The 26,436-nt window shown below is 39.1% G+C and overlaps 1 protein-coding gene across 2 annotated transcripts in view; it reads right to left on the bottom strand.

Annotated features, from left to right (window-relative positions):
* The window catches only part of trip12 (thyroid hormone receptor interactor 12), an 87,994-nt gene that overhangs the window by 14,614 nt on the left and 46,944 nt on the right, over positions 1-26,436 (bottom strand). For both annotated transcript variants that reach the window (XM_051656242.1, XM_051656243.1), the window contains 14 exons: positions 21,895-22,099; positions 21,720-21,820; positions 21,022-21,196; positions 15,978-16,119; positions 15,338-15,529; positions 13,763-13,914; positions 10,667-10,824; positions 10,507-10,580; positions 9,016-9,215; positions 6,647-6,774; positions 6,393-6,544; positions 4,108-4,250; positions 3,865-4,021; positions 3,633-3,731 (listed from right to left, as the gene is read on the bottom strand). In XM_051656242.1, the coding sequence (XP_051512202.1) occupies positions 3,633-3,731; positions 3,865-4,021; positions 4,108-4,250; positions 6,393-6,544; positions 6,647-6,774; positions 9,016-9,215; positions 10,507-10,580; positions 10,667-10,824; positions 13,763-13,914; positions 15,338-15,529; positions 15,978-16,119; positions 21,022-21,196; positions 21,720-21,820; positions 21,895-22,099 (2,078 nt within the window). The remainder of the gene's footprint in view (positions 1-3,632; positions 3,732-3,864; positions 4,022-4,107; positions 4,251-6,392; positions 6,545-6,646; positions 6,775-9,015; positions 9,216-10,506; positions 10,581-10,666; positions 10,825-13,762; positions 13,915-15,337; positions 15,530-15,977; positions 16,120-21,021; positions 21,197-21,719; positions 21,821-21,894; positions 22,100-26,436) is intronic.

Below are 26,436 nucleotides of genomic sequence, written 5' to 3'. Positions count from 1 at the left end.
TAGACATATCATGTCAGAGCTGGATCTGAGCAAACTTTTTCTTTTTTTTTTTTTTTTTTCAGTGTGTAGAAGCGGTACTTAAGGAGAGCATTCGCTTGGCCCGTGAGTGGTTGAGCGGAGCACACGCGCATGGAGCAGGTTATTGAGCGGAGTGTCACACCGCTCCGCTTTGCTCACAAGCTCTGGTTTCCACTATCAGGCCAAATGAGGGCATGCTAGTGCGTGCCAGTTGCATTCCCATTGTCACTTCCAGGGCTTCATCGTGCCTCCACTGGGCTTTCTCATGGCCAATGGCCTTTGGCCCACCAATTACCCTTGGGCAAAACAAGGGCAACTGGGGATTGAAGCAGGTACAATGTCAAAGGTGGAGTTTCACCAAACTTGTCAGGATATGCATCCAGCACACAACGGTACAGGTTCTGGGAAAAATGAAAAAATAAAAATGTGGGCAAAGTACAAATCCGTTAAAATGCACAATGGACAAAGTGGTGCCCAAAGAAATGACTTTCCATGGTTCGGTGAACTTTCATTGCCGGTGTGCTGGGACATCATCCCGCTGTTAGTGGAGAGACCACTCGGGACATCATGGCAGTTACATTCAGTGAGTTTAAATCACTAATTTATCTTGCTAGCTAGCAAATGTTTACATTTGATATAAACTCGATATTCTAGATAACTAGATACATCAGCTTGAGCTCCCCTTTTGCTTGTGAAATGGGCAGGTGTGTGACATTGGCACCAGCTATTGCTCGATAGTGGAAAAGCGGATATTGATCTGCTTCTCTGTGAGAGCATGAAAATTCCAAAACACATCGTCATAATATTTCGTCTGAAAGGCGTGATGAAAGATTCTACTGGAGAGGGGTCAGTGTGGGGCAAAGAAAGTTCAGGGGTGTTTGTGTGTGTGTGCGTGTGATAATGTTGGATGGATAAATGGATGTTGGATTAAGTTTAAGGTAGGATAAACATCCTCTGTGGAAAAAAAAAAAGCATGTACTACTCAAGTGTATGTGTGTGTGAATGTTGGACTGATGTTGGATGCAGTTCAGGGAAGGATAAGTTAATCTCTGTGGAAAATAAGAGCGCGCACAGATCCGAGGCCTTTATGTTTGCAAGCACACATGAACATATGTGCTCATCTAATGGATGAACATGCTCCTGAACACTAAATTTTCTCTTATTTTTTATCTCCCCCATTTTTCAACAGATGGACATTTTTGACCGGGAAAACCACAAGTGTAACTCTGTGCAATTATTTACTAAATAAGTGTTTCAAAACAAACTTCCTGGTTAAACATTAAAGCACACAAGTGTGATAATTAGTACATAATGTTGTCATATTTTAATTACTATTGCCGAAATTATCCACAAATAATCCTTTTTTTCACTAAAAAATTAGGCGCATAAGCTCAGGTCAATGAGGCCTACGATCAGTAAGTTCAAATAGAAATACAAAACCTGAGCTTCTTGAAAGAAAACAAGTTGACAAAAGATCTAATCCAATATTTGGTAATAATATAGCATAATGACAGATTTATATGCAATTTTTAATAGGCCATTTTTGACCGAGAACATCAAAAGTGTAAAAGTGACAAAAAAAAAATTTTTTGGGGGGGACATTTTGATACCCTGTGTGAACAAAGTCAGAATGTTTTAGTCCAATAGGATAACATTAACTGCCATTTTCAGGCAAAAGAAAATCATCTCCAGGTCAAAATGGAAAATTACAAAACACACCTACTTGAATTCCCACCTTACAGTTCAGTCTGAAACAGACCCCATTTAAACAATGTACAAGTGTGAATGGTTTGGATAGTTTTAGTAAAAACCTGTTTTTATTTCTTCTGCCATTCAGAATTGGGCTGGCAGGTAAACAAAGCCTTAAGGTACGTTCACACTTTTTGTGATTAAATCGCCAGGTCGTCAAGTCACTGTCTGTTTACATGCACTTTAACCCTTGTGTGACCTTCGGGACATTTTTGTCTTTTTAATTTTAGTTTTTTTTCAATCATTTTGGCTGTGTTAATGCCAACGGCATAAATTTTGCCAAATGTGTGTATTTTTTATGGAATTTTGGAATTTGAACCTCAGTTCCTACAATAAATCTATAATACACTGTGTACACAAAATAGTTACACTCATGACCTTAAGGACAAAAATGTCCCCATTAAAACTGCAATATTTGATCCCAGTGCCATTAAAGCACAAAATCATCAACTCTATAATATTATGCTTTCATTCCGGAGCCCTGGCTTAAAAATGTAAATTAATATTTTCCACCAGATGGCGTAAGTTTTCTCATGTTTAGCCTATGGAGCAAATACATGCTTTTTTCCTATTTTCTGTTTGCTGTATTATACAGCACTGCAGGCCAACCGAATAAATGATGCAGCTAAAATTGTGTGGGTGCATTGGTATGGATGTCAGAGTGTATTTTGTATGTGTGTATTGAGAAATTTGTGTGTGTGTGTGTGTGTGTGTGTGAAAAAAACAACAGTGGCATTATTTAAACAAACTGGCATTAAAAGGGTTAAAATCCTGAAAACGAATGAATATTTGATAGTTATGATCAGGACTGATGCTGTTTAAAGTCAGTGAAAGTGGAAAATATTTTTATGGCAGTTTTTTGACGCAGATATTTTTGTCCTCTAATGACCTCTGAGTAACTTTTTTAAATTGACGCACAAGGGTTAAATTTGATTTCAGTCAGACTAAAACATTTTTCATTTTTAAAGTGTCATGTAAACACTGTCAGATTTTTTTGCCAAGTCAAACTTCATGTTTCGTCCAGCATGTATACGAAATTAATCGGACTACAACTGGCCTCAGGATTATGTGCATGCACCGAAAGAGAGGTGACAGGCACTGTGTATTTAATGCTTGCTCAGCTTACATTCTTGCCTCAAACATTTAATTATGCACTGAGTAGGGGCCTGGGTAGCTCAGCGAGTAAAGACGCTGACTACCACCCCTAGAGTCGTGAGTTCGATTCCAGGGCGTGCTGAGTGACTCCAGCCAGGTCTGCTAAGCAACCAAATTGTCCTGGTTGCTAGGGAGGGTAGACTCACATGGGGCAACCTCCTTGTGGTCGCTATAATGTGGTTCATACTCGGTGGGGCATGTGGTGAGTTGTGCATGGATGCCACGGAGAATAGCGTGAGGCCTCCATACGTGCTGTCTCCGCAGTAACGCGCTCAACAAGCCACGTAGATTCGTCCTCCGCCACCCGAATTGAGGCAAGTCACTACGCCACCACGAGGACATTGGGAGCGCGTTGGGAATTGGGCATTCCAAATTGTGGAGAGAAAAAAAATGTATGCATTGAGTAATGTATTCTTAAATAGATGAAGGCGGTTGCGCAACTACACAAAAATATGCTATAGCTCGATTTTAACGGTGCAAGTGAAAACACTAACTGTAGTGTTGGTTTCTAGTAGGCATGTGAGCTCCACTGTCTGCACTCCAACTGGTAGTTGCCACACTGCATTTGCATAACTCTGTTGCATTGCCAACACCTATTGTCACTCGTCACTTTAAATTGCCAATACACACTAATGAATGACTTTCAGTCTCTTAATTAACTTGGAAGAGAATAAGTTATTGACGGATGTTTAATTGTTGATCATACATACCTCGTTCTCGTACTGTATCTCCAGCATGGCTCTGGAACTCCCCAGGTCCTGCATTACTGACTCAGCTTGCTTCAGGAGCTCATCACGATTTATCGTTCTCTACACACACACAGGAGCGGAAGAGAAAAAGAAAAGTAGCAGCAAAATTAGACACTCGTCGTTTCTGAAAACATTCACATAATGCCAAAACAATTACAGCATGCAAATGATTGAACAGGAATGGTTTAGAAACCTTTTTCCTGTCCAAGCGTGGTGCGACACGGCTGTCTTGTGAGTCAGACTGGTTGATCTCAGGGTTGGTGTCAAGCAGACGCTGCATGGCGCGATCGCGGTCAAAAGCAGTCACGTAGAAGAGCATCTGCCGTGTGTCGAATGGGAAGAAGAATGGACTAGAGAAGAGAAATTCATGTTAAAAGAGACTACACAGCCCTGAGAAACAATGTTTCAAGGGTGTAAGAGACAGAGTTTGCAGTACCAGGTCTTGCTGAGTTCAGTCAGCCAGGTGGGGATATTTCCAGTCATGATGACCAGCGGATCCTGCAACTGTCTGTTTGCCTTTGCTGTCAGCTTACTGTTAATAAACTCACTAATGGGAATTATCTCCTTACATGCAGCATTCTTAACAAGACAAAAAAAAAAAAAAAACATAAAATGACTTAAAATCTGGCTTATTTTTTGGAGTGAAGTTTACAACTTTTTTGGTTAGAGGACAAATCCCACAAAAACATGCACAGGTCATATTTAAACCTTAAATCAACGGAAAATAGGGGTGTAGTGATTCACTTTTTCTCTCGATGCATCGATTATTTATCCTGCCAGTCTACATGCATTGATCTTGAAATATGATTTTTGAATTAAGAATTGTTAGTGTTGGTCAATTATCGATTTAAAACGCTAAAAATAGAATACATTGGTCTCTATAAAACAGTGTACAATATTTTAAAATATATAAATATTTAATTAGTTACATGTGTGATTTAATGGAGACACGTGCGCCGTCGTTCTCTATCAAGCACTCTCGCAGCTCTCCTCTCACATACATGCGCTGCACTCTTCTATCGCCCTTCACAGGATCACGCCCACTCTCAGTTCCATATGTTAATCTCATAGAAAATTTTTCTGAACAGCTTTCAAGTACCTTGTGTCTGATCTCTACTCAGAACAGCCACTGACTATCACGTGAGCAACTGACAGCTCGTGCTCGTCTCGAGTGAAACGCGCTCCAAGCACTGTACACTGCCAACGCATTGGTTGCATCTGAAAACTAGAAAATGCTGCCTTCGGACGATATATACGGATGGAGGATGAAAATAAGGTGCTTTTCAAACTATTCTGAGACCAGTTTCTTTAAGTGTTTCATTCATTCAAAAACACTGTCGGTTAAGCCATTAAAGCTATGCATTATGTAATTTCGGTGCCACCAAACCAGAATTGCAAAAATAAACGTTGTTTTCAAAACAGCTTTCTGAATAAGCCCCTGGTTAAACAAAGAGATAGTCATGCCCCCGAACTCAAGCCATTGGTTGAGTAACGTTGTTGGGGTGGGTCTAAGAAGTTGCTCAAAACAGAGGAATTTTCAAAATGCCACAGAAAGACGGTGCTTACAGTTTCTGAGAAAATTTACCAATGAATGGCTTACTTTTAGTTGTCTCTGCATATTAAGCCTGGATAGGAGAAAGTATTTTAACACAGAAAAAGTTACATACTTCAGCTTTAACAAACGTTATTGGATGCAGCCACTGAGTGACCACTAATGAAATAAAATGCGGTCACTGCAGGAAAAAATAGCCATTATTTTCTATAAGATAATTTTAATGTTATCATTTAGTTGGGGACTCGATATTGCTCTTCTCTTTTTTCCTTAGTTCCTATGATGCCTTGAGGAAACTGAACATAGACATATGATGTTACGTTAATGCTGTAATACTTGGATAGTTTTACTGATTCAGGGTTCCCATGGTCATGGAAAACCTGGAGACATCATGGAATTTTAAAATTGTGTTTTGCAGGCCTCGAAATGTCATGCAAATTAATAAAATCGCAGAAAAAAAATATTACTTAAGTACTTTTATTGTGAAATATGTGATATGGAATACTTTTGTAGTTATGCTTGGCTCTAAAATGTTTTTTTCGGCACACTGCACTGTGTTGTATTCCAAGAAGCCTGTATGTACATGTATGTAACGCGTTTTCTTGAAAGCTGCTTTTGGTGCAATAAACTATAAATAAAATTATTTTTCGTGCCTAAGACACATTAGGGGGAGTATTTAAAGAAATCTTTAAATGCACTTTAAAATATGCAGAATTGAATCGTTAATCAAATAAAATCCAATTTCATTGTGAATCGAACCGTTCTGAATGCCATTATTTTATGACAATTAATTGTCAGTAGAATTGTCAATATTGTGTCTGGATGCTTTTATTTTTGATGTGTAATTTTCGCATTATTCCCAATGACAATTCTTGTTAGATTTTCCTTGCTACCTATGAGCAATTTTTACGTTGTTAAAATAAAACATTACTGTAAATAAAAATTAAATAAAGGCAGTACATTAATAATAAATAATACACTGTATAAATACCTTTATGCATTTTGATAATTGCATTTATACCATGATAAATAAAACAATATATAATAATTTGAAATATGACCTGAGCATGTTCTCGACAGATTTGTGAGATTCACCCTGGTTCACCTTGTGTTATATGACTGTGTGCTTCAGTATGTATGGAAGTGAAGTTTAGTGTGTGGATACTCACCTCGTACAGGTAGAACCAGTATCTACTGATGGAGTGCAGGACTCTCAGCAGTAGAATAACCTCTATGGAAGGGTCATCAAAAGTGATGCCCTCTGGAGACTCACAGTTGAGGTACGACTCTAATGGGTTTGTTACACTGGGACACACCCCTTCTGCAAAGAGCACAAACATTTACACATATTAGACTTTGTAATCTGAACGAAGATGAAATTCAGACAATCTCTCACAACACTTCAAAAGGGTTATCTTCCGACCATGCCAGAGTTCGTCCTGTTTTTTGGCATTTCGAGGGGAGGTTTTAGTGGGAGCTGTCTGTGCACGTCCCCTCTTCCCTCCCACAGCATCCTTACAGCCCTCTTCATCCTCTCTGACTGGCTTATACCTGTAATATTCACACAAACATTCAAAAGCACATTAAAACTACACAAACAATTTCTGTTAAATGGCACTTTCCATGAACAGTGCACAAAATGGTGTACAAAAAGTTTTGTTCTTTTTTGCTTTTCAAAAAATAGGTCAGAGAAAGTAGGTGCTAGTAATTTTCTTTCTAAAATTTGGAACAAGTCTGAATACAGTTTAAATCTCCGATTTGCGTTTTGTTATTTTTTGCAATAAATATTAATTATACATAAAGTACATAAAATTATATAAATAAAAGAAAACAACAGGGATGCAGATTTAGGCTACACTGCGCTATCATTCAGTCGGGTCTATCTCACTGTTTCTCAAAGTGTGGGGTGCAGAATTGTAAGGAGGGTGCGGAAGACTATCCTGTTCTCAAATCTCGTTTAGTTTCACAAGTAAAAATTTGCCGCAGTAACATTACATGGAACAATTTGCGCAATTTATTTTTCTGCCTTTTTTTCTCATTTGGTGTCGGGCTCACTGCGCTGCGCTTATGTAAACAAAGATGTTCTCATGTGCATGCGTGCCAGATTCCAATGTGTGAAGAGGAAGATTTCAGTATATCAACATTAAAACGTCACTATAGCTTCAGTAGTATATTTCAGTGATATTTCAGTATATAGCGTATGAGTGATATGCATAACTTGGTGTACATGGTGCACAAATAAAATCCTCAATCTTGTGTTTCACAGACAAAAAAAGTCATACTGGTTTGGAACGAGTAAATAATGACAAATCTTTTTTTTTTTGGTGAGCTATTATATGTTAATAAGAGCTGTGAAAGTTAATGTGTTAATGCATGCAACTCATTTAAACGTTTAACGCATATATTTTTCTTAATTGCATTTAATGCATTTACCGATTTGACATTCAATTCTGATATTTTATTCTGCTCCATGCGAGTTCTTAACACTGGTTGGAATAGGGTGGGACCTTTGCGATGTGTTTGCCCATGGTCATTATTACACTGACACACACACCACAACAGAGATTGAGTGTCAATGTTCAAGTGATGGAGAAAGGACCTCTTCACACTATTTGATGTACAAAACAAGCCCAGATGGGACTTGCGACAAAAAATAAGTCTCGGTAAAGTGCAATTTAATTGCCACAGAAGCATGGCATTTCTTAACTATCACGAAAACGCAGAATGAGATGTTGTTTGCAAGCACTTTTCATGTGGAGTTCAAAGCAGTGCTTGATGCTGACGCCCCATCATGAATCATGAACGTAGCTGCGACTGCTGTTGCAAAGCGGATAGCCACAGTCTTCCGGATGACTGATATTGTGGAGAATTAGAGTTTGAGAATAAATGCCCATTGCAAAGAATATTAAACCTTTGGGGACTAGTTCTTTCAAATAGTAAACCTCCCCCTTAGACTTTGGAAAACATTTAATGTTACTTAATTGGTGCAATTTTAGTGCATTTCTATCTTTATACTGTGGAAGACTTTTTTTGTAAAATATTAATAAGTTGTTATATTATTGTTACATGTTTTATTTTCTAGGCAGAAAATAAATGAAAAAAATCTAACAAGAATAGAAGTAAAAATATTTAAAAATCTGCAATTATTCATGATTAACTGAAAAATATGCAATTAATCATGATTAAAAATGTTAATCGAAATTTAAAAACACAGTTAATATAGTTTATTCATTTATGTAACAATGTGGCCATAGTGACAGAATTCAATTATTTTCAGATTATTCTATCAAAATTTGTATATATTTTTTCAATGAAAAGTTTAACTTTTTATAAATCAGCAAAACAGTGAAAACTGAAAGTGTTCCGTTTTTATCATATATATACACATTTTTTTTTTTTTTACCTCAGACCACAGGGTGTGGGGTGCAAAAGTTTTTCTAGTTTCAAAGAGAGGTGGGACAAAATAAATTATAAAAAAAATTAAGAACCACTAGTGGTCTAATTTTTCTAAATATTTGTTTAATAACTTCAACTTTGGTGACAACGTTGAATGGTTGCATTCAAGGAACATTCAATATTCACAGTCAACATTTTTATTATTTTTTGCTAGATAATAGTTTCTCTTACATATCCAATAGTTTAAAAGAACACAGCATTTGTGCCACTGTTGCTTTTTTAAAAAGCAATGTGACACCAATTTGCACCTTATTCATGGGAAGCTTAATATATTAGTGAAAGGATGCCAGCCTGCAGCTTCTTACAGAGCGAGAGAATGGTGTATATGTCTCGTACCATATTGTGTGTGTTTTGGTCCAGATGCCAGCGCGTCCCAGAGGGTTAGCTTCATCGTCTGTGCTCTCTCTCTCTTCTTCTGCCTGTAAGCTGAACTGCCTGACGGCCTGATACACAGTCATGTTGTATGGCAGCAGGTGCTCGCCTATGTAGAACTGTAGCCTGTGTCGTACACTCCCAGAATTCAAGAACTGGGTAGCCTTTAAGAAAAGGATTAAAGATCCACAGGGTTCATTTGGTATTCTTGGACAGTGGTTCTCAACTGGTTTTGATATTGAACCAGATTTTACACTGGACATCAAGTGGCTACCCGACACAGCCCCAAAATTATTCATCGTGGAAAAGTAAACAAAAAATGTAATGTGTTAATTTGAGCATGAACTGCATGGGCCCAGAATTATGCAAAGTCATTAACATGACCCAGGCATGAATATGAATTGCACATTTTGAAAATGTATTTTATGCATTTGTTTGTTCAATCTCTCTTAATATTTGATGGTTTTAAGATCTCGGCAGCCAAAAATTCACAGTACAAATCATGTTTATCCTGACAACATCAAAAGACATGGAAATTGTTTTCTTCTACCCATTAAAAGTTGATAAGCCTATTTATTTGTCTTTCCTAATTATGCACGATTATCAGTAGTTGCATTTTATCCCTTGCATTTAGCATTGCTTTGGTAATATGGCTATTACTATTACAACATCTACCCCAGTGTATGTTTCATGTGTCAGGCTGGTAAATCACACTTCTGCTGCTATTTATGCATGAACAAAATTGTCACTTTTCATGTCATGTTAAAGGGATAGTTCACCCAAAAATCATTTCCCATGATCATGATATCCCAGGTGTGTATGACTTTCTTTCTTCACCAGAAAACATTTGAAGAAAAATCACAGATAGTCAGCATAAACATCATCCATACGACTCCAGCGGTTAAATTAATGTCTTCTAAAGCGACACGATCGCTTTTGGTGCAAAAAAGATAAATATGCTGATGACTGAACGCGATGATTTTGAGTTAAAAAGTATTTAAATATTGTTCTTTTTCACACCAAAAGCGACTGTATAATTTAACTGCTGGAGTCATATGGATGACGTTTATGCTGACTGTCTGTGATTTTTGGAGCTTCAAAAGTCAGATCACCATCCACTTGCATTTTAAGGACCTACTGAGCTGAGATATTTTTCTATTTTTCTTCAGATGTGTTCTGGTGAAGAAAGAAAGTCATACACATCTGGGATGTCATGAGGGTGAGTGAATGATAAGAGAATTTTCATTTTTTGGTGAACTATCCCTTTAATAATTTTGCATATTGTTGGGCCTAAGCAGTTCATGGGAACAGTAATGAATTTCAATTGTTATTTTTGTACACTAAACAATTCTGGTACCATGTCCGGTTGCCCCTTAAAAAAAAACAAAACAAAAAAAAAAAACACCGTTCTAAAAATAAACTAAACTGATTTTAGAAAAACAAATTTGCCCATACCAGAGATTCATCTATTTCATCATCTGAACCATCATCATCACTATCTTCATCCTCCTCTCTGATCCTTCCATACCCTGAGGAGATACAAATCACTCATGTCATCTGAAGACTCAGACAGCAGAGAAATTAGAAAAGCATGTTCAGCTTGTTGTTTGTATACCTCTAACAACCAGATATCTCTCGATGGCCTGTACCAGGGCCAAGGGGTCAATTTTGACCGGTCCTCCCTTCCACTGCTTCACATTAGTGCAGTCCGGGTGTCTTTGCAACTGGCACTTCAGCTGATGTGTGTTAAAGAACTTGAGTGCTTGTGAACCCCTGAACACACAAACACATAACTTTCAGTAACAGATAATACTAGATACAATCATCAATTTTCCTGATCATCCATTTGGCGGACCAATGATGATTTTAATTGTTTTCCGTTTCTGGTTTCGAGACGCAATGTGAAAACTACCGAAACGAGCGATCCAGATGGAGAATAGCAACCATTTAAGTGTTACTTGGAGTACAAATTAATTTCAGGCCTAACTTCTGCAGTTGTTGGCTGTCATAACTCAAATTAGTAATGATATACAACCACTTTTTTTTTTCTTCACAAATGTAATACTTTAAACATGTTACCCACAAAGAATATACGCTGATGTGAGTGGAAAGACTGGAGACCAGAAATTGAAAACAGGTGAATCGTGGAACACTTCTGCGTTCAGGAAAAAGTTGGATAGGTAAAGTCTGTAAATACAAACTTTGATGTTGGCTTGATGTGAGACAGACAGACTGATAGACAGCATTCTGTTGGCCCATTTGAACATTCCATCAATGTAAGTCTATTGACCTGTTTCATGTGACGTCACTGTATGACCGTGCCGCCATATTTGTGACCAATATTCCATACACCTTCAATGTGCTGCGCTGTGGGATGCGACAAAAACCTTCTTCAGGAGTTAAAAGCAGCTCCTACATTCATACTGACGGGATCATCACAGATGTTTTTTAATACTGTGACTAAATCAGACCAGAAAACAACACAAAAACATTTGTAACTTCTGAATGAGAGATATGATGTACTGGTGAGCGTGTGTACTCGCTGGTCACGCATCAGACTCGCCGGCATACGGAGATTAATTGTGGATAAAATATCTTTATATTTATATTTGTGCTGTCTTCAGACCTATATGAACTTTTCCGGGGACTTGGCATGGATCAAAAGCAATTATTGATGTTTTTCTTGATATCATTTTTCCATTCACCACCATTGTTTCCTCCCGCTGATGGTCACAAATATGGCGGCTGCGAGGAAAAGTGACGTCACTAAAACAGGTCAATAGGATTTTTGATTGTCCGCTGTGCAAAAACCGTAAGTCTGATCAGTTATACAAGACAGCACATTATTCCAGAACAGTCTGAATGTCTGAGCCAAGTTTGCAATAAGGTCATTGTCAAAATATGGGGAGGGGGTGGTGGGGAATGTGTGTATATATATATATATACACATACACACACACACACACACACACACACCACACACACACACACACACACACACACACACACATACATACAGTGCATCCAGAAAGTATCACAGTGCTTCACTTTTTCCACATTTTGTTATTTTACAGCCTTATTCCAAAATGGATTAAATTCATTATTTTCCTCAAAATTCTACAAACAATACCCCATAATGACAATGTAAAAGAAGTTTGTTTGAAATCTTTGCAAATTTATTAAAAATAAAAAACGAAAAAAATCATATGTACATAAGTATTCACAGCCTTTGCTCAATACTTTGTTGAAGCACCTTTGGCACCAATTACTGCCTCAAGTCTTTTTGAGTATGATGCTACAAGCTTGGCACACCTATTTTTGGGCAGTTTCTCCCATTCTTCTTTGCAGGACCTCTCAAGCTCCATCAGGTTGGATAGGGAGCGTCAGTGCACAGCCATTTTCAGATCTCTCCAGAGATGTTCAATCGGGTTCAAGTCTGGGCTCTGGCTGGGCCGCTCAAGGACATTCACAGAGTTGTCCCGGAGCCACTCCTTTGTTATCTTGGCTGTGTGCTTAGGGTCATTGTCCTGTTGGAAGATGAACCTTCGCCCCAGTCTGAGCTCCAGAGCGCTCTGGAGCAGGTTTTCATCAAGGTTGTCTCTGTACATTGCTGCATTCATCTTTCCCTCGATCCTGACAAGTCTCCCAGTTCCTGCCACTGAAAAACATCCCCACAGCATGATGCTGCCACCACCATGCTTCACTGTAGGGATGGTATTGGCCAGGTGATGAGCGGTGCCTGGTTTCCTCCAGACATGACGCTAGCCATTCAGGCCAAGAGTTCAATCTTTGTTTCTCATGGTCTGAGAGTCCTTCAGGTGCCTTTTGGAAAACTCCAGGCGGGCTGTCATGTGCCTTTTATTGAGGAGTGGCTTCCGTCTGGCCACTCTACCATACAGGCCTGATTGGTGGAGTGCTGCAGAGATGGTTGTTCTTCTAGAAGGTTCTCCTCTCTCCACAGAGAAATGCTGGAGCTCTGTCAGAGTGACCATCGGGTTCTTGGTCACCTCCCTGACTAAGGCCCTTCTCCCCTGATCGCCCAGTTTGGCCAGCTCTAGGAAGAGTCCTGGTGGTTCCAAACTTTTTCCATTTACGGATGATGGAGGCCACTGTGCTCATTTGGGACCTTAAATGCTGCAAACATTTTTCTGTACCCTTCCCCAGATCTGTGCCTTGATACAATCCTGTCTCGGAGGTCTACAGTCAATTCCTTGAACTTCATGGCTTGGTTTGTGCTCTGACATGCACTGTTAACTGTGGGACCTTTCATAGACAGGTGTGTGCCTTTCCAAATCATGTCCAATCAACTGAATTTACCACAGGTGGACTCCAATCAAGTTGTAGAAACATCTCAAGGATGATCAGTGGAAACAGGATGCACCTGAGCTCAATTTTGAGTGTCATGGCAAAGGCTGTGAATACTTATGTACATGTGATTTTTTTGTTTTTTTATTTTTAACAAATTTGCAAAGATTTCAAACAAACATCTTTCACGTTGTCATTATGGGGTATTGTTTGTAGAATTTTGAGGAAAATAATGAATTTAATCCATTTTGGAATAAGGCTGTAACATAACAAAATGTGGAAAAAGTGAAGCGCTGTGAATACTTTCTAGATGCACTGTATATATATATATATATATATATGTATATATATACACACATACATACATACATACATACATACATACATAAAGTCCAGTGGTCATTACCTGCTGCCATTGCCATTGCCACTGGGAAAGTCATGCACTTTAACAGGGAACTGTTCCATCTGACTTAAGCAGTTGTTCATCTTGTGCACCAGTGCCAGCAGTGGTCCATTCTCTGTTGGGTCCAAACGCCCCAGATGTTCCTGCCCCGGTATCTGAATCACATAAAAAAAAATGATTCACATTAATCACACAACTGCTATCAAAACAGCCCAAGTAACATGTCATGTTGCGACATGTGTAAACAATAATTGTAATAAATATATAAACAATTAGATTCTGCATCTCTGTGTTGAATAAATCCCTGAAAAAGGCTCTTATTTATCTTAAAATAGGTTTGTATTGCAAGCATATTTTTTATTTTTTTTATTGTTATTTTTTCAGGTATTTTGCCATGGTTTCATTTATAGACACAGTAGTAGAGGGAGAGAGAGAGAAACAGGATATCAAGAGGTGAGATGGAGGAGACTGGAAAGGGAACACAGCCCAGTCCGAACTCTAATCACCCATGACAACTTTATAGCCACGCTTATCACTACCCGTCACCACTGAAGGAATGCAATGTGAATGTTGTACAAAGTGACATTTTTCTGTAACAACGCTATGAAAGTGAATAACAGGCACAACAGCGCCGCTATAACATGGGCCACCATCTTGATTGTTTTGGTTGAATGGATCACATGACTGCGTCACATGACAACAAATATGTCATCGTTTTCAGATATATACCTTTTCCCTGTCCACACTACAATATGAAGACGGCATTTTCAAATTAATCCACATGGGAGAGCATTTTCAAAAAGCTCAGTTTTCGCTGACAAAAACGTCATCTCAGTGTGGACGGAAGGTAAAAACAGAGAGAAAAAGATGAGTTTTCAAACGAAACGACGTGGCCTAAGCGGCTGTTGTTGAAAAGCTAGCACACTTTCTCTGGACTGTAATGTATGTATTACCCCGAGACCGCAGAGCTGATGAGAGAAACTACAGATAAGAGACAGGAATATATGAATGAATGAGGACACTAGAGGTCGACCGATAGTGGATTTTGCCAATACCGATAACGAAGGTGATGGGAAAGGCAGATAACCGATTAATTGGCCGATAGTTTTTAAAACTGATTTATAGAATATCAAAAATATTTCTTATTCCTTCCTTACTATGACGGGCAAAGACAAACAGTCCTCAATGAATAAAATCCCAGATGCAGTTTATTGTTCAACCAAAATCTCCAAAATAACCAGAACAAAATGAAGATTTGGTTCATAACATGGGATTTCTAAGTATAAACAAGCCTGAAACACATTGGGGACTCTTATTTTGAAATGTCAAAATTATGAAAAAACTAATATATATATATATATATATATATATTATGAAAAAACATATATATATTTTCAGATAAATATGCATTACAACGTCACTCTTCATACCAGCCCACGGAAAAAAATATTATCCATTCAGTTTGAGAATATTTTGCCAAAAAAACGCGTTGTTTTTGGCCAGCACTCTGACAAAAGGATGATCCTAAAGCAGGTCTTTTAAAGTTTAAGCTTCACATGGGTTGTTATTGTGACTCACCGGGCAGCCAAAGAACACGTGCAGGAACCTCTTGATTCTCGCGTCTCTGCTGATAGTGTCTCGCTCGCTGTTTGTGGTCAGGTACAATAACAACTGCTTGACGAGTCCACTGTGCTGGATCTCAAATGATGACACGTCTGATTCAGATACAATACTGCTGATCTCCTCCAGACATTCCACACCACTGTCCACCTGAAACACATGTGTTTTGAGACAGAGTTTATGAGAAATGATGCCACATTTTTAACCCTATGATATATGGTGTTCACTACAGTGTGTGGATCTTTAAAAGCCATTTTTAACAATTAAAATGTTCAATCGATTGACAGCCCTACTAACTAAATATTTTAATTCAAGTACATCAGACTTCAGTGTGGGTATTGTGAATGCATTTGTTGATGAAACTCCTAAGAAAGAGGATATTTTTTCCTTTGTGATTCATGCATCAGAGAGTAAAAAGAAATGAACGTCTTGAACGTAACATTTTCATTGATGTCACAACAAACACGTCTATAACATGAAAACTGTTTCTGTGGTAATAAAATTTTAACTTTGCTAGCAGAATAATGATGAACTCCTAGGATTGTTAGCTTTGTAAAGGCTACAAATTATATGATAATCGCTTTGTGTCAGCAGTTACCTGCAAGCTGAGCTGTTGTGTGGCAGTGCAGAGTCTTTGCAGGACGTTCAGTGCAGGGTTGCTTCCATCTACACTCTCTGAATTGAAGTAACGCTCCACAAACTTACTGGCTTGGTCCTTTATCCAAGCCTTTATCTTATCCCTGAAAAGTATACAAAAACCTTGTCATTTTCAACTAGGTATGTCAAAAGCACTGGTACTCAATAACACTCAAGTCAATACTTAAACATAAATAATGTACCCACAATTTTGAACAATAACAGTCACCTATGCTCACCTTTAGTTCTTTCTGTAATATAATTAGGGATGCACGATAAATCAGCTGCTGATATATTATTGGCCGATAACCAGGAAAATCAAAATATTATTATCGCATCGATAATGGAATTACTGCCGATTTTTTCGCCGATAATTTGTTACAGTTTATTAACTCGCGGTCTGACTGCCTGAGGCTTCTTTCCTTCAGGCAGAGACTCACAAGTAGGTATAGCAGCAGGCTGGAGACCTCCAAATGGGGGCGGAATCTCCCAAAGAGGGTGGAGTTACTCCAAAAGGGGCAGGGTTATCCCAAAAAGAGGTTGCGCCAACTCCAAAAATGCACCCTTTTCCACTCACAGTTAAGGTTACAGAAAGGGTTAGGTAAGGGGCTCCCAATATCGTCAATGGCGTTTTGGAGCAATGCCTGCAGCTATACCCTTCTTGAGACTCAGGCAGCCACAAGCGACAGTGAGCATGCGCATACACAACGTGTCTGTGCGGGCAAAGCCAAGCTCATGTCTTTATGTAAGGTTTATTTCAATATCTCTGTACTTTGTTACGTTGTTCTGGGGCTGGCTGTAGTCATCTGCTGTAAGTAGAGTGACTCGAGATGGCTAAAAACACTAGTTTGTGAGTGAAACTAACTTGCTTTTTGTATTTTACGAGTTGAGACTTTTCTAACGTTATGACGCATGACTATTCGATCTGTATGATATCTATTTCCATCATGATTATTATTATTGTGATCACATTTAATAAGTTATTCAGTGGAACTTTCACACATGAGCACTGTAACAAGTGTAACAAGCACACATACATAACACACACAAACCCCTGCTGCACTCGCAGTCTGGCTGCTATCATAAATATTACACCATGTATACAGAAATTAGGGTTTGTATTGTGTGTTTTGTTGTTTAATGTTCGTGACATGCATTTTATCGCCTCATTTTGGTTTAATGCATTATTACATCTGTTAGATAATCATTATTCTCTGTTAGCGAGTGATCAGGATTACTGTAAACACTCATATAAATGGGCACCATACAATTTATGCAGGTGTATAGTCATTTATTTCTCATTCAAATCAGCATACATTTGTAATACAGTATAGGCACACTTATGGTTCATGTTACATCCGCCAAACCTTAAATACAAGTCTAAATTTCAAGCTTTTATGAGACATTTTTTCAAATGAGAGAGATTTTAATGAATTAGCTAGCAGTTCCAAGTTAAAGGATTCAAAATTAAAAAGTTATTTTTAAATGTTGGTTATCGGTATCGGCCACAATGAACTGTGAATTATGATTATCGTGTCGGACAGAAATTCCATATAGGTGTATCCCTATCGGTGTTTTACATAACATGTTAACTTTTTTTTTTCTTTTTAATTTCTTATTTTTTTCTCCCCAATTTGGAATGCCCACTTCCCAATGCGCTCTAAGTCCTCATGGTGGCGTAGTGACTCGCCTCAATCCGGGTGGTGGAGGACGAATCTCAGTTGCCTCCGCTTCTGAGACCGTCAATCCACGCATCATATCACATGGCTTGTTGAGCGTGTTACCGTGGAGACCTTGCGCGTGTGGAGGCTTCACGATATTCTCCGTGGCATCCACGCACAACTCACCACGCGCCCCACCGAGAACCACATTATAGCGACCATGAGGAGGTTACCCCATGTAACTCTACCCTCCCTAGTAACCAGGCCAATTTGGTTGCTTAGGAGACCTGGGTGGAGTCACTCAGCACACCCTGGATTCAAACTCGCGACTCCAGGTGTGGTAGTCAGCGTCAATACTCGCTGAGCTACCCAGGCCCCCTCTTTTTAATTTCTGAAAGTTTACTTGAACACTTTTGTTCATTAGCATTAGAGGTCAACCAACAGTGGATTTTACCAATACCGATATTTAAGGTGGTGGGAAAGACTGATAACCGATAAATTGGCAGATAGTTTTTAAAAACTACAATGTTAAATTTTCTTTCTTTCCTAAGGGTCCAAAATGAATAAAATCTCAGATACAGTTTATTGTTAAACCAAACTCCCAATAATAATCAGAAAAAATATTTTGTGCCTAACGCGGGACTTTTAACTATAAACAAGCCTGAAAAACAGCGACAACTCCTATTTTAAAATGACGGAGACTTGGCTCAATGAGACTGTTCTATATTTAGGTATTTACCAAATGTAGCTTTTTTTTTTTTTTTAAGCCTAAATATTCACCAGATGAGGAGTTTTGAATATAAATATGTTTATTTATTTATTTCACCAGACAAGGTATAATGAGGAATAAGGTTTATTATTATTTACAATATATGAGGTTGGAGATTTTATGTATGTGCTACGTTTCCTTCTAGTTGCTTTTTGTTACTATATTTTATTTATTTTGTTTTTTTGCATGCCCTCATTTCAGTTTAGAACACTTGTTAATCTAATAAATGTAACAAAATATGCATTATAGTGAGGATAAAAATTTGATTAGTTTTGTCAATAAGTTTCCATCAACTTTTTGCGCTGTTCTGTTATCGACAAAGTGAAAATGCGTAAAAATGTTTGCAAAAATTGGTGCCTCTGGCTCAATTCCATTCAAATGGCCTTGTACCAATAAAAGTGTGCGCCTCATTACGTCATTCTTAAAAAAAAAAAAAACCTTTCGCATGAGTTTTGGTTTAGCGCAAAAGAAATCGGTCCTTGAGCCGTTTCCATACAGAATTTTGTGTATATCGCAAATTGTAGCTGACCTTTAACATTCAGATGTCCCCACATTTGTGTAAAATGTAGAGTATTGAGACAGTTTATTGAAATTGGCCAGCTTACTGTTTAAGTTCACATAATTGTAATAGTAGGAAATATCAGAAGACGACATAGAATTGGAGAAGTAGCTTGCCTGCATCTGAGATTATTAGAAGAAATTGATTGGAATACTTGACTAAATACAACAGAACTGGTGGCATTAGTGAGCCTGTAATCCTATATTAAACTCCTGAATTAAAATATGGACAATCCGTTCACATTATGTAATTTTATTTGTCCCTGCAGAAAATATGTTGTGAAACACGGGCTGTGGTGTCCGAACATTAAATAAAAACCTCAATACTCCTCTTCACTTTTCTCAAATCACAAAATTATGTGCTTATGTTTTTTCTTATGTTTCTAAAAAAAAAAAAAACATCAAAACTTGGAATGTGTAAACGAATTTGTCTTTATATAACTTTTGGTATAATATGACCCCATTTAGCTCAGTATTTTACGACTTCATCTATATCCGTATACTTGTTATAATTTGTTTTTCTTAATTTAATTACTCCCTTCATATCCCTTTTCTCTAATGTATATTTTTATCTGTATATTAGCCTAATTGTTTTGGCACTTTTGTTTAATCCCATTGGAGCTGAATTTTATTTCTCTTTTTTTTTTTCTGTTCTGAAAACTCGTGTCTGTTATTGCAATACAATAAAAAATAAGTGCGTCTTGTCATTGGCCGACATCCACTTCAGACACTTGGAAAACTTAACCATAAATAAGGCTTACAGGCTGGACAGTGCAGAATCACAAGGTTTTTTTTTTTTTATTTTAAACCAGCATGTTGTCAATCGCACAGGATTAATATACATTTATTATTTATTCCTGACATTTCGGTAAAACGCGTCATAATCTTTACCGGCTCGGGAACGTGCAGTCCATAAAAAGTCTGGAAAAACTTCCACCAAGACTAAAGCTAATGTGTCTTTTGGTCTTAAAGAAACTGAGGAAAACTTGAGACTCCTCAGTTCAAGTGTTTCTTTCCGTAATGCTGCTTGTTGTAAGGACAAATGTGATGTAAATTCTGTCATGTAACACAAAATTTTTTCAAGACAACTGACGTGTCCACAGAGGATTTATGTGCTAAACTTTAACATAAAAATATTATGTCGACACTTGTGGAATTTTAACAACACTATGCATTTCCATCAGCTTTATTTTGATGCGCTAAAATTCTTTCGCAAAAAATCCTTGGATGGAAACGTAGTAAGTAATTGATTTATTTCACATCCAAAGGCCGCTGTTATACTGTAGAAGCCTCCAGCAATGGCCACAGAAGAACAAAATTAATACAAATAAAATAAAAACATTCTGCAACTACTGGCCTAGATCTGGCATTGATCAGCACCGATGGCTACAAAAAGCAACTTTCAGCACCGATTAATGGTATATTGGGTATATTGGTCTACCTCTAATTAGCATTTTAGTATCAAAATTTGAAATAATATTGGTATTTACCACTGAAAACACTATTTACTATGCACATTGCACCAGTGTATTCATTAAAAATGAAAAATGTGCTGGGGGTTTGGGTAGCTCAGTGGTAAAATACGCTGGCTACCACCCCTGGAGTTCGCTAGTTTGAATCCCAGGGTGTGCTGAGTGACTCCAGCCAGGTCTCCTAAGCAACCAAATTGGCCTGGTTGCTAGGGAGAGTAGAGTCATATGGGGTAACCTCCTCGTGGTCGCTATAATGTGGTTCGTTCTCGGTGGGGCGCGTGGTGAGTTGAGCGCGGATGCCGCGGTGGATGGCGTGAAGCCGCCACACAGACTATGTCTCCGTGGCAACGCGCTCAACAAGCCACGTGATAAGATGCGCGGGTTGATGGTCTCAGACGCGGAGGCAACTGGGATTCATCCTCCGCCACCCGGATTGAGGCGAATCACTACGCCACCACGAGGACTTAAAAGTGCACTGGGAATTGGGCATTCCAAATTGGGTGAAAGAAAAAAAAAACATTCCTAAAATGAAAAATGTGTCTGTACCTGTTATTGGACACAGAGTCCTTGGGCGGGATACGTGCCAGACCGCTGACCCCAGCCGTGCGCGAGGGCTCCGAGTTAGAGCTGTTGGTTTGGGCCCCCAGCTTACCCCAGGTCTTGGGATTCAAACTGGCCAGGAAGGAGGACTTGGGGGATTGTGTGGTGGTCGGACTCTTAGCTGTTGAAGTCACACACACATACAAAGTAGGGTGAGATATTTTAAAAGCCAGGTCAAAGCAATGTGATTCTCAATGATGTGTATGTTCATAACACCAATCACAGGATAAAATATGTACAGTAGCCCAAAAAAGCATTAGAACAATAAAGTCACACTTCAGATGTATGAATGTCATTGCATTGGACCCAAAATACCTAATGCAAAAGTGACACTTATTTCAAAGCAAGCAAAACATTCAACAAATTTTAAAAAAGATAAACTGTTAAAAGTATATGGACACTTTCTGGTTCTCAAACTTGGAACATGACCATAGTTAATGTGATAAACTACAGCTCTGCTAGGACACCTGTGTGAACTTGAGGGGAACTGACTTCAAACACTGGCACCAGTTGGTTAAAGGTCATTGCAAAAAAGGCTCAGAAAAGTGAAGTTAGTGTGACTTCATCACCCATATACTTTTTAGGGCCACTGCACTTCAAATGCTCAAGATAAACTGATATCTAACGACAACGGTTCTGCCCACCTTGATTATCCACTTTATCGTCATCTCTGGGTGGGGAGTACTTGGGACGTCTTGGTCCTCTTTTAGGAAGGCGTTTTCTTTTCAGAACATCACTCAACCTACTAGAGAAAAGAGGGACATGTTAGTAACCAGGCCTGTAGACTCGGTAACAGTGTGTATGGGAGCGGGTCTGTACCCCTGTGGACTGAGGTCCAGTGAGTCGTCCATGCTGTGCTGGAAGCTGGGGGAACCCAGGTCGGGTGTGACGTTAGAGGCAGAAGTAGTGGTTGCAGTGGTGATGGTGGTGGTGCAAAGACTAGCCGTGCCACTCGTGCATGCTTTTGGAGGGCTGGTGAGGAACGCCTCGGACTCGGACAGATTCTTTACCTGATGCATCACACCTGAACAGAAAAACCCACATGATCAAGAATTCAACACAAGATCCAAAGTCCTAAAAACCTGCTGTTTTAGATTAAGGCATTGTCGAGAACTGTATAAAAAGAAAAGAAATGTTAAACGCTGTTTAACATTTTCTACATCAATGGCGGGAATAAATAATCCATTACAACATTAGCTGAAAATATTTCTGGGTGTTGACCACATTGTCATGTGTGGGCTGCTTTTGGAAAGCACACAAAAGAGCAGTGCTGGATGAAGTACAGTCAAAAATGATTTTTTAAGTAACTGAATTTGCATTAATTTCAAGTCACCATGAAATTAAAATTGACCCTACTGACTTGATCCTTACTGTGAAGGATTCATCAGTGAACGTTATTGCGAAGTTTGTTTTTGCAATCTTTTGGCAAAATGTAATGACTTGCTCCACCTCTGAAATGACTTTCCTTTTCGTTTGACATCACCAAGCTTCTTAAACTTGTTTTCAACAGACCTATTCACATATGATTTGTACAGAACACTTTCCAAACTAATTTGACCGATTCATTCCAAATAATAATTTGTTCAATAACAATCACCATCACAGTGCCAATTAAGCACCTTAGATTTGTAACTTATTTTTTAAAGGTGCACTTCGTAATTGGAGTATGGCTTACACTGACACCTACTGGCCTGAATGCTGCATCATTCAAACACAGTAGTCTTCAGTTACCGATGCCATTGTAGAAATTCACTATGCACATTAAGCCAGGATTAATTTGATCCATGAATGAAAGTGTCCAATAACAGGGCATTTACTGAGATTAAGTGAGTAGAATTCAGCTGGCCACGTGATTCTAACATGGCTGCCCCCATGAGTGGACCCTCTCTACCTAGAATAAATCAGCTTTTATAATGTCACTAATATGACTGCAGTCTTCATCTCATGTGAGTGCTCATGATTTTATACATGTTTCAAAATGACTATACATTTCTTTAGAAGTAAAACTTTTTATATGATAAAAAAACAAAAAAAATACTGAGTGCACCTTTAAGGTTTGCAAAAAATAAATTATTGAAAGAGTCTGGCAAAATAGATCAGATATATCAGAAATATATCAGAAGTATATGCTTTCCAAAAACAAGAAAATGTAAACGGAAACATTTTACACAAGCAGTAATATTCCAAAATACTAATTCCACCCAAAAATGAAAGTTCTCTCATTATGTACTCCTCTCATGCCATCCCAAATGTGCATGACTTTCTTTCATCAGCGGAACACAAATGAAGTTCTGTTTCATTCCATCTGACCGCCAGAGGCAGTGCTTAAGCATTAGTGAATTATCACAGCACCAGCCAGGTCGAGAGAATATACCAAAGTCACGTGGTGATACAGGCAGGGCTGTGAGGATAAGCCACAGTAGCTCAGAATTCAGTCTCTTTCACTTTCTCGCCAACATAGATAGGTCATTCATTTTTATTATCTCGCCATCAAGTGCTGCTTACTAGAACAGCAAAGCTTCGTCCTCTTGAGCTGTGACAATGCTTTTCTACTGTTGTTAAATTTTTTCATCAGTTTGTTAAGTTTTTCGTCATTTGTGTGGGAGTGTTTTGTGTCGGTAACGCTCTGAGCCTCATGGTACTATCCGGTGGTTGCCGTTTACCGCTGTGAAAAGTTACGGTTCTCCGCTAACTGAATTATTTCTCTGCTAATGGTTGTATTCTAGAAGCATTCAAGGTAGATCAATAACACTGTAAGCCTCACAGTGCAATCTGGCAGCGAGTGTTTGTTGATAGGTGGATATTATATTCTTATTCCTACTTTACGGTTTTATGCGAAGGGGTTGACAGCATATTAGACCAATTATGGCTCACAGCTTTCTTGCTACCGGCTTTCCGTTGAGCTGAGGATGTCCTCGAATGTCCTCCTTCCTGACAATGGCCATGATATCTGCCCATCATGCTTGGGAGTTCAGCATTTAAAAGCATCCTACACAGGATCTCCTTGTTCAACCACAGAGTGATCCTAGTAGCACCTTGATGGCCGGCCAGGTCTTGGTTCCCCCTACTCTTGAAACTCTTGGCAGGCAGTATGTGGCAGCTCCCCCACAGGAGGGATCTTCTCTCACAGCTGGATGGCGGTGTTTGGCACCCAGACCCAGCCCACCTGCAGCTTATGGTTTGGCCTCTGGGTCCAGCCCTCTTCTAACTGACAGTCAACCTGCTGTTGTTCACATTATTTCTAGAGCTGCCTCTACACGTCAGCTCAATGCCTTGCATTGGAATCTCTTCTCTTCATGGTGCAGAGATTGTGGAGTTGATCCTATACACTGTGAGGTTCTAAGGGTTTTGAGTTTCTTGCAACATCTTTTGGATGCAGGCAAGGCAGCCTCTACACATTGAAGGTATACGTTGCAGCCATTTCTGCTTATGTTCCTTTTAGTGGTTCTCTCCTTGGTTCCCATACTCTTGTTGGCAGTTTTTTTAAAGGGTGCAAGACATTTAAGGCCAGCCTGCAATCACCATTTTCCGGTGTGGGATTTGTCACTTGTGCTTGACTTCATTTGTTCAACCCCTTGTGAGCCTTTGCAGAATAGTGACATTAAGTGGACATCCTTGAAAACTGCATTTCTGTTGGCTATCGCTTCGGCTAAGTGAGTTGGAGAGTTGCATGCGCTCTCTGTTAGTGAGTTATGCATGTGTTGGTTGCCGGATGGATCCGGAGTTATACTTCGGCCCAATCCATCTTTTCTTCCCAAAGTTCTTTGTCCTCAGTTTGTAAATCAGTCTACAGATCTGCCTGTGTTTCAGTGTTCATCTCAGTCTGATGATCTAAGGGCTCACCCTTTGTGTCCTGTGCAAGCCTTGAAGTGTTACGTGGATGCTACTGCCCACCTTAAGATCAGTTATTTGTTTGTTATGGTAGTGTGCGGAAGGGTGCTGCTCAGTCAAAGCAGAGATCGTCAAACTGGATTGTGGAAGTGATTACTCTGGCATACAAGAACGCCCAGAAACCTCTACCTGGAATTATCTCATGTCATTCTACCAGGGCTGTTTCTACACCTTGGGCTGCCTTCAGAGGTGTTTCCATGGCAGATATACAGTGCATTTAGAAAGTCTTCAGACCCCTTGTTTTTTTTTCACAGTTTGTTATGTTGCAGCAGACATGATGCTTGGAATTGAGACCAAACAGTTCAATCTTTGTTTCATCAGACCAGAGAATCTTGTTTCTCACAGTCTGAGAGTCCTTTAGGTGCTCTTTTGTGTCTTGTACTGAGGAGAGTCTTCCATCTGGCCACTCATCAGTGGAGTGTTGCAGTGATGGTTGTCCTTCTGCAAGTTTCTCCCATCTCCACACATGATCTCTGGAGCTCAACCAGAGTGACCATCGGGTTCTTGGTCACCTCTCTTACCAAGGCCCTTCACCCCAATTGCTCAGTTTGGCCAGGCAGCCAGCTCTAGGAAGAGTACTGGTTGTTCCAAACTTTATGGAATTATGGAGGCCGCTGTGCTCTTGGGAACCTTCAATACAGCCAAAAAAATTTGTAGCCTTCCCCATATTTGTACCTCGACACAATCCTGTCTCTGAGCTCAGCAGGCAGTTCCTTTGACCTCATGGCTTAGTTTTTGGTCTGATATGCATTTTCAGTAGTGAGACCTTGTATAGACAGGTGTGTGCCTTTATAAATCATGTCCAATCATTTGAATTTCCCACAGGTGTACACAAATCAATTTGTAGAAACATCTCAAAGATGATCCAGAGAAATGGGATGCACCTGAGCTAAATTTCAAGTGTCATAGCAAAGGATCTGAATACTTAAGTCTGTGATATTTCAGTTTTTCTTTTTAATAAATTTGAAAGTTACCATCATACTTTGTCATTATGGGGTATGGAGTGTAGATTGATGTGAAAAAACAAAAACAAACAAAAAACATTTTAAAGCATTTCAGCATAAGGCAGCAACATAGCAAAATGTGAAAAAAATGAAGAGGTCTAAATACTTTCTGAATGCACTGTATGTGCTGCTGCCACCTGGGCTTCTCCATGCACCTTTGCATGGTTTTACAATGTTGCTGTCCCCCATGCAGTGATTTAAGCAGTTCTTCGGAACGAAATGCTAGTTACGACTGTAACCGTGGTTCTGTGTATTCCGGATGACAGCCAGAGTTCTTGGTCACTCGGAATGAACAAAAAAGGCATACCGAGACTGAATACTGTGGCTTATCATCCTCAGAGCTCCGCCTATGTCACCACGTGACTTTGTTGGTATATTCTCTCGACCTATCTGGCTGGCATTGCGATAATCCAGTAGTACTTATGCAATGCCTCTGGTGGTCATCCGGAATTCACAGAACCACAGT

The sequence above is a fragment of the Myxocyprinus asiaticus genome, chromosome 26 (assembly GCF_019703515.2).
Source record: "Myxocyprinus asiaticus isolate MX2 ecotype Aquarium Trade chromosome 26, UBuf_Myxa_2, whole genome shotgun sequence".
Taxonomy (NCBI): Eukaryota; Metazoa; Chordata; class Actinopteri; order Cypriniformes; family Catostomidae; genus Myxocyprinus; species Myxocyprinus asiaticus.
This window is presented reverse-complemented; position numbering and strand designations above follow the sequence as displayed.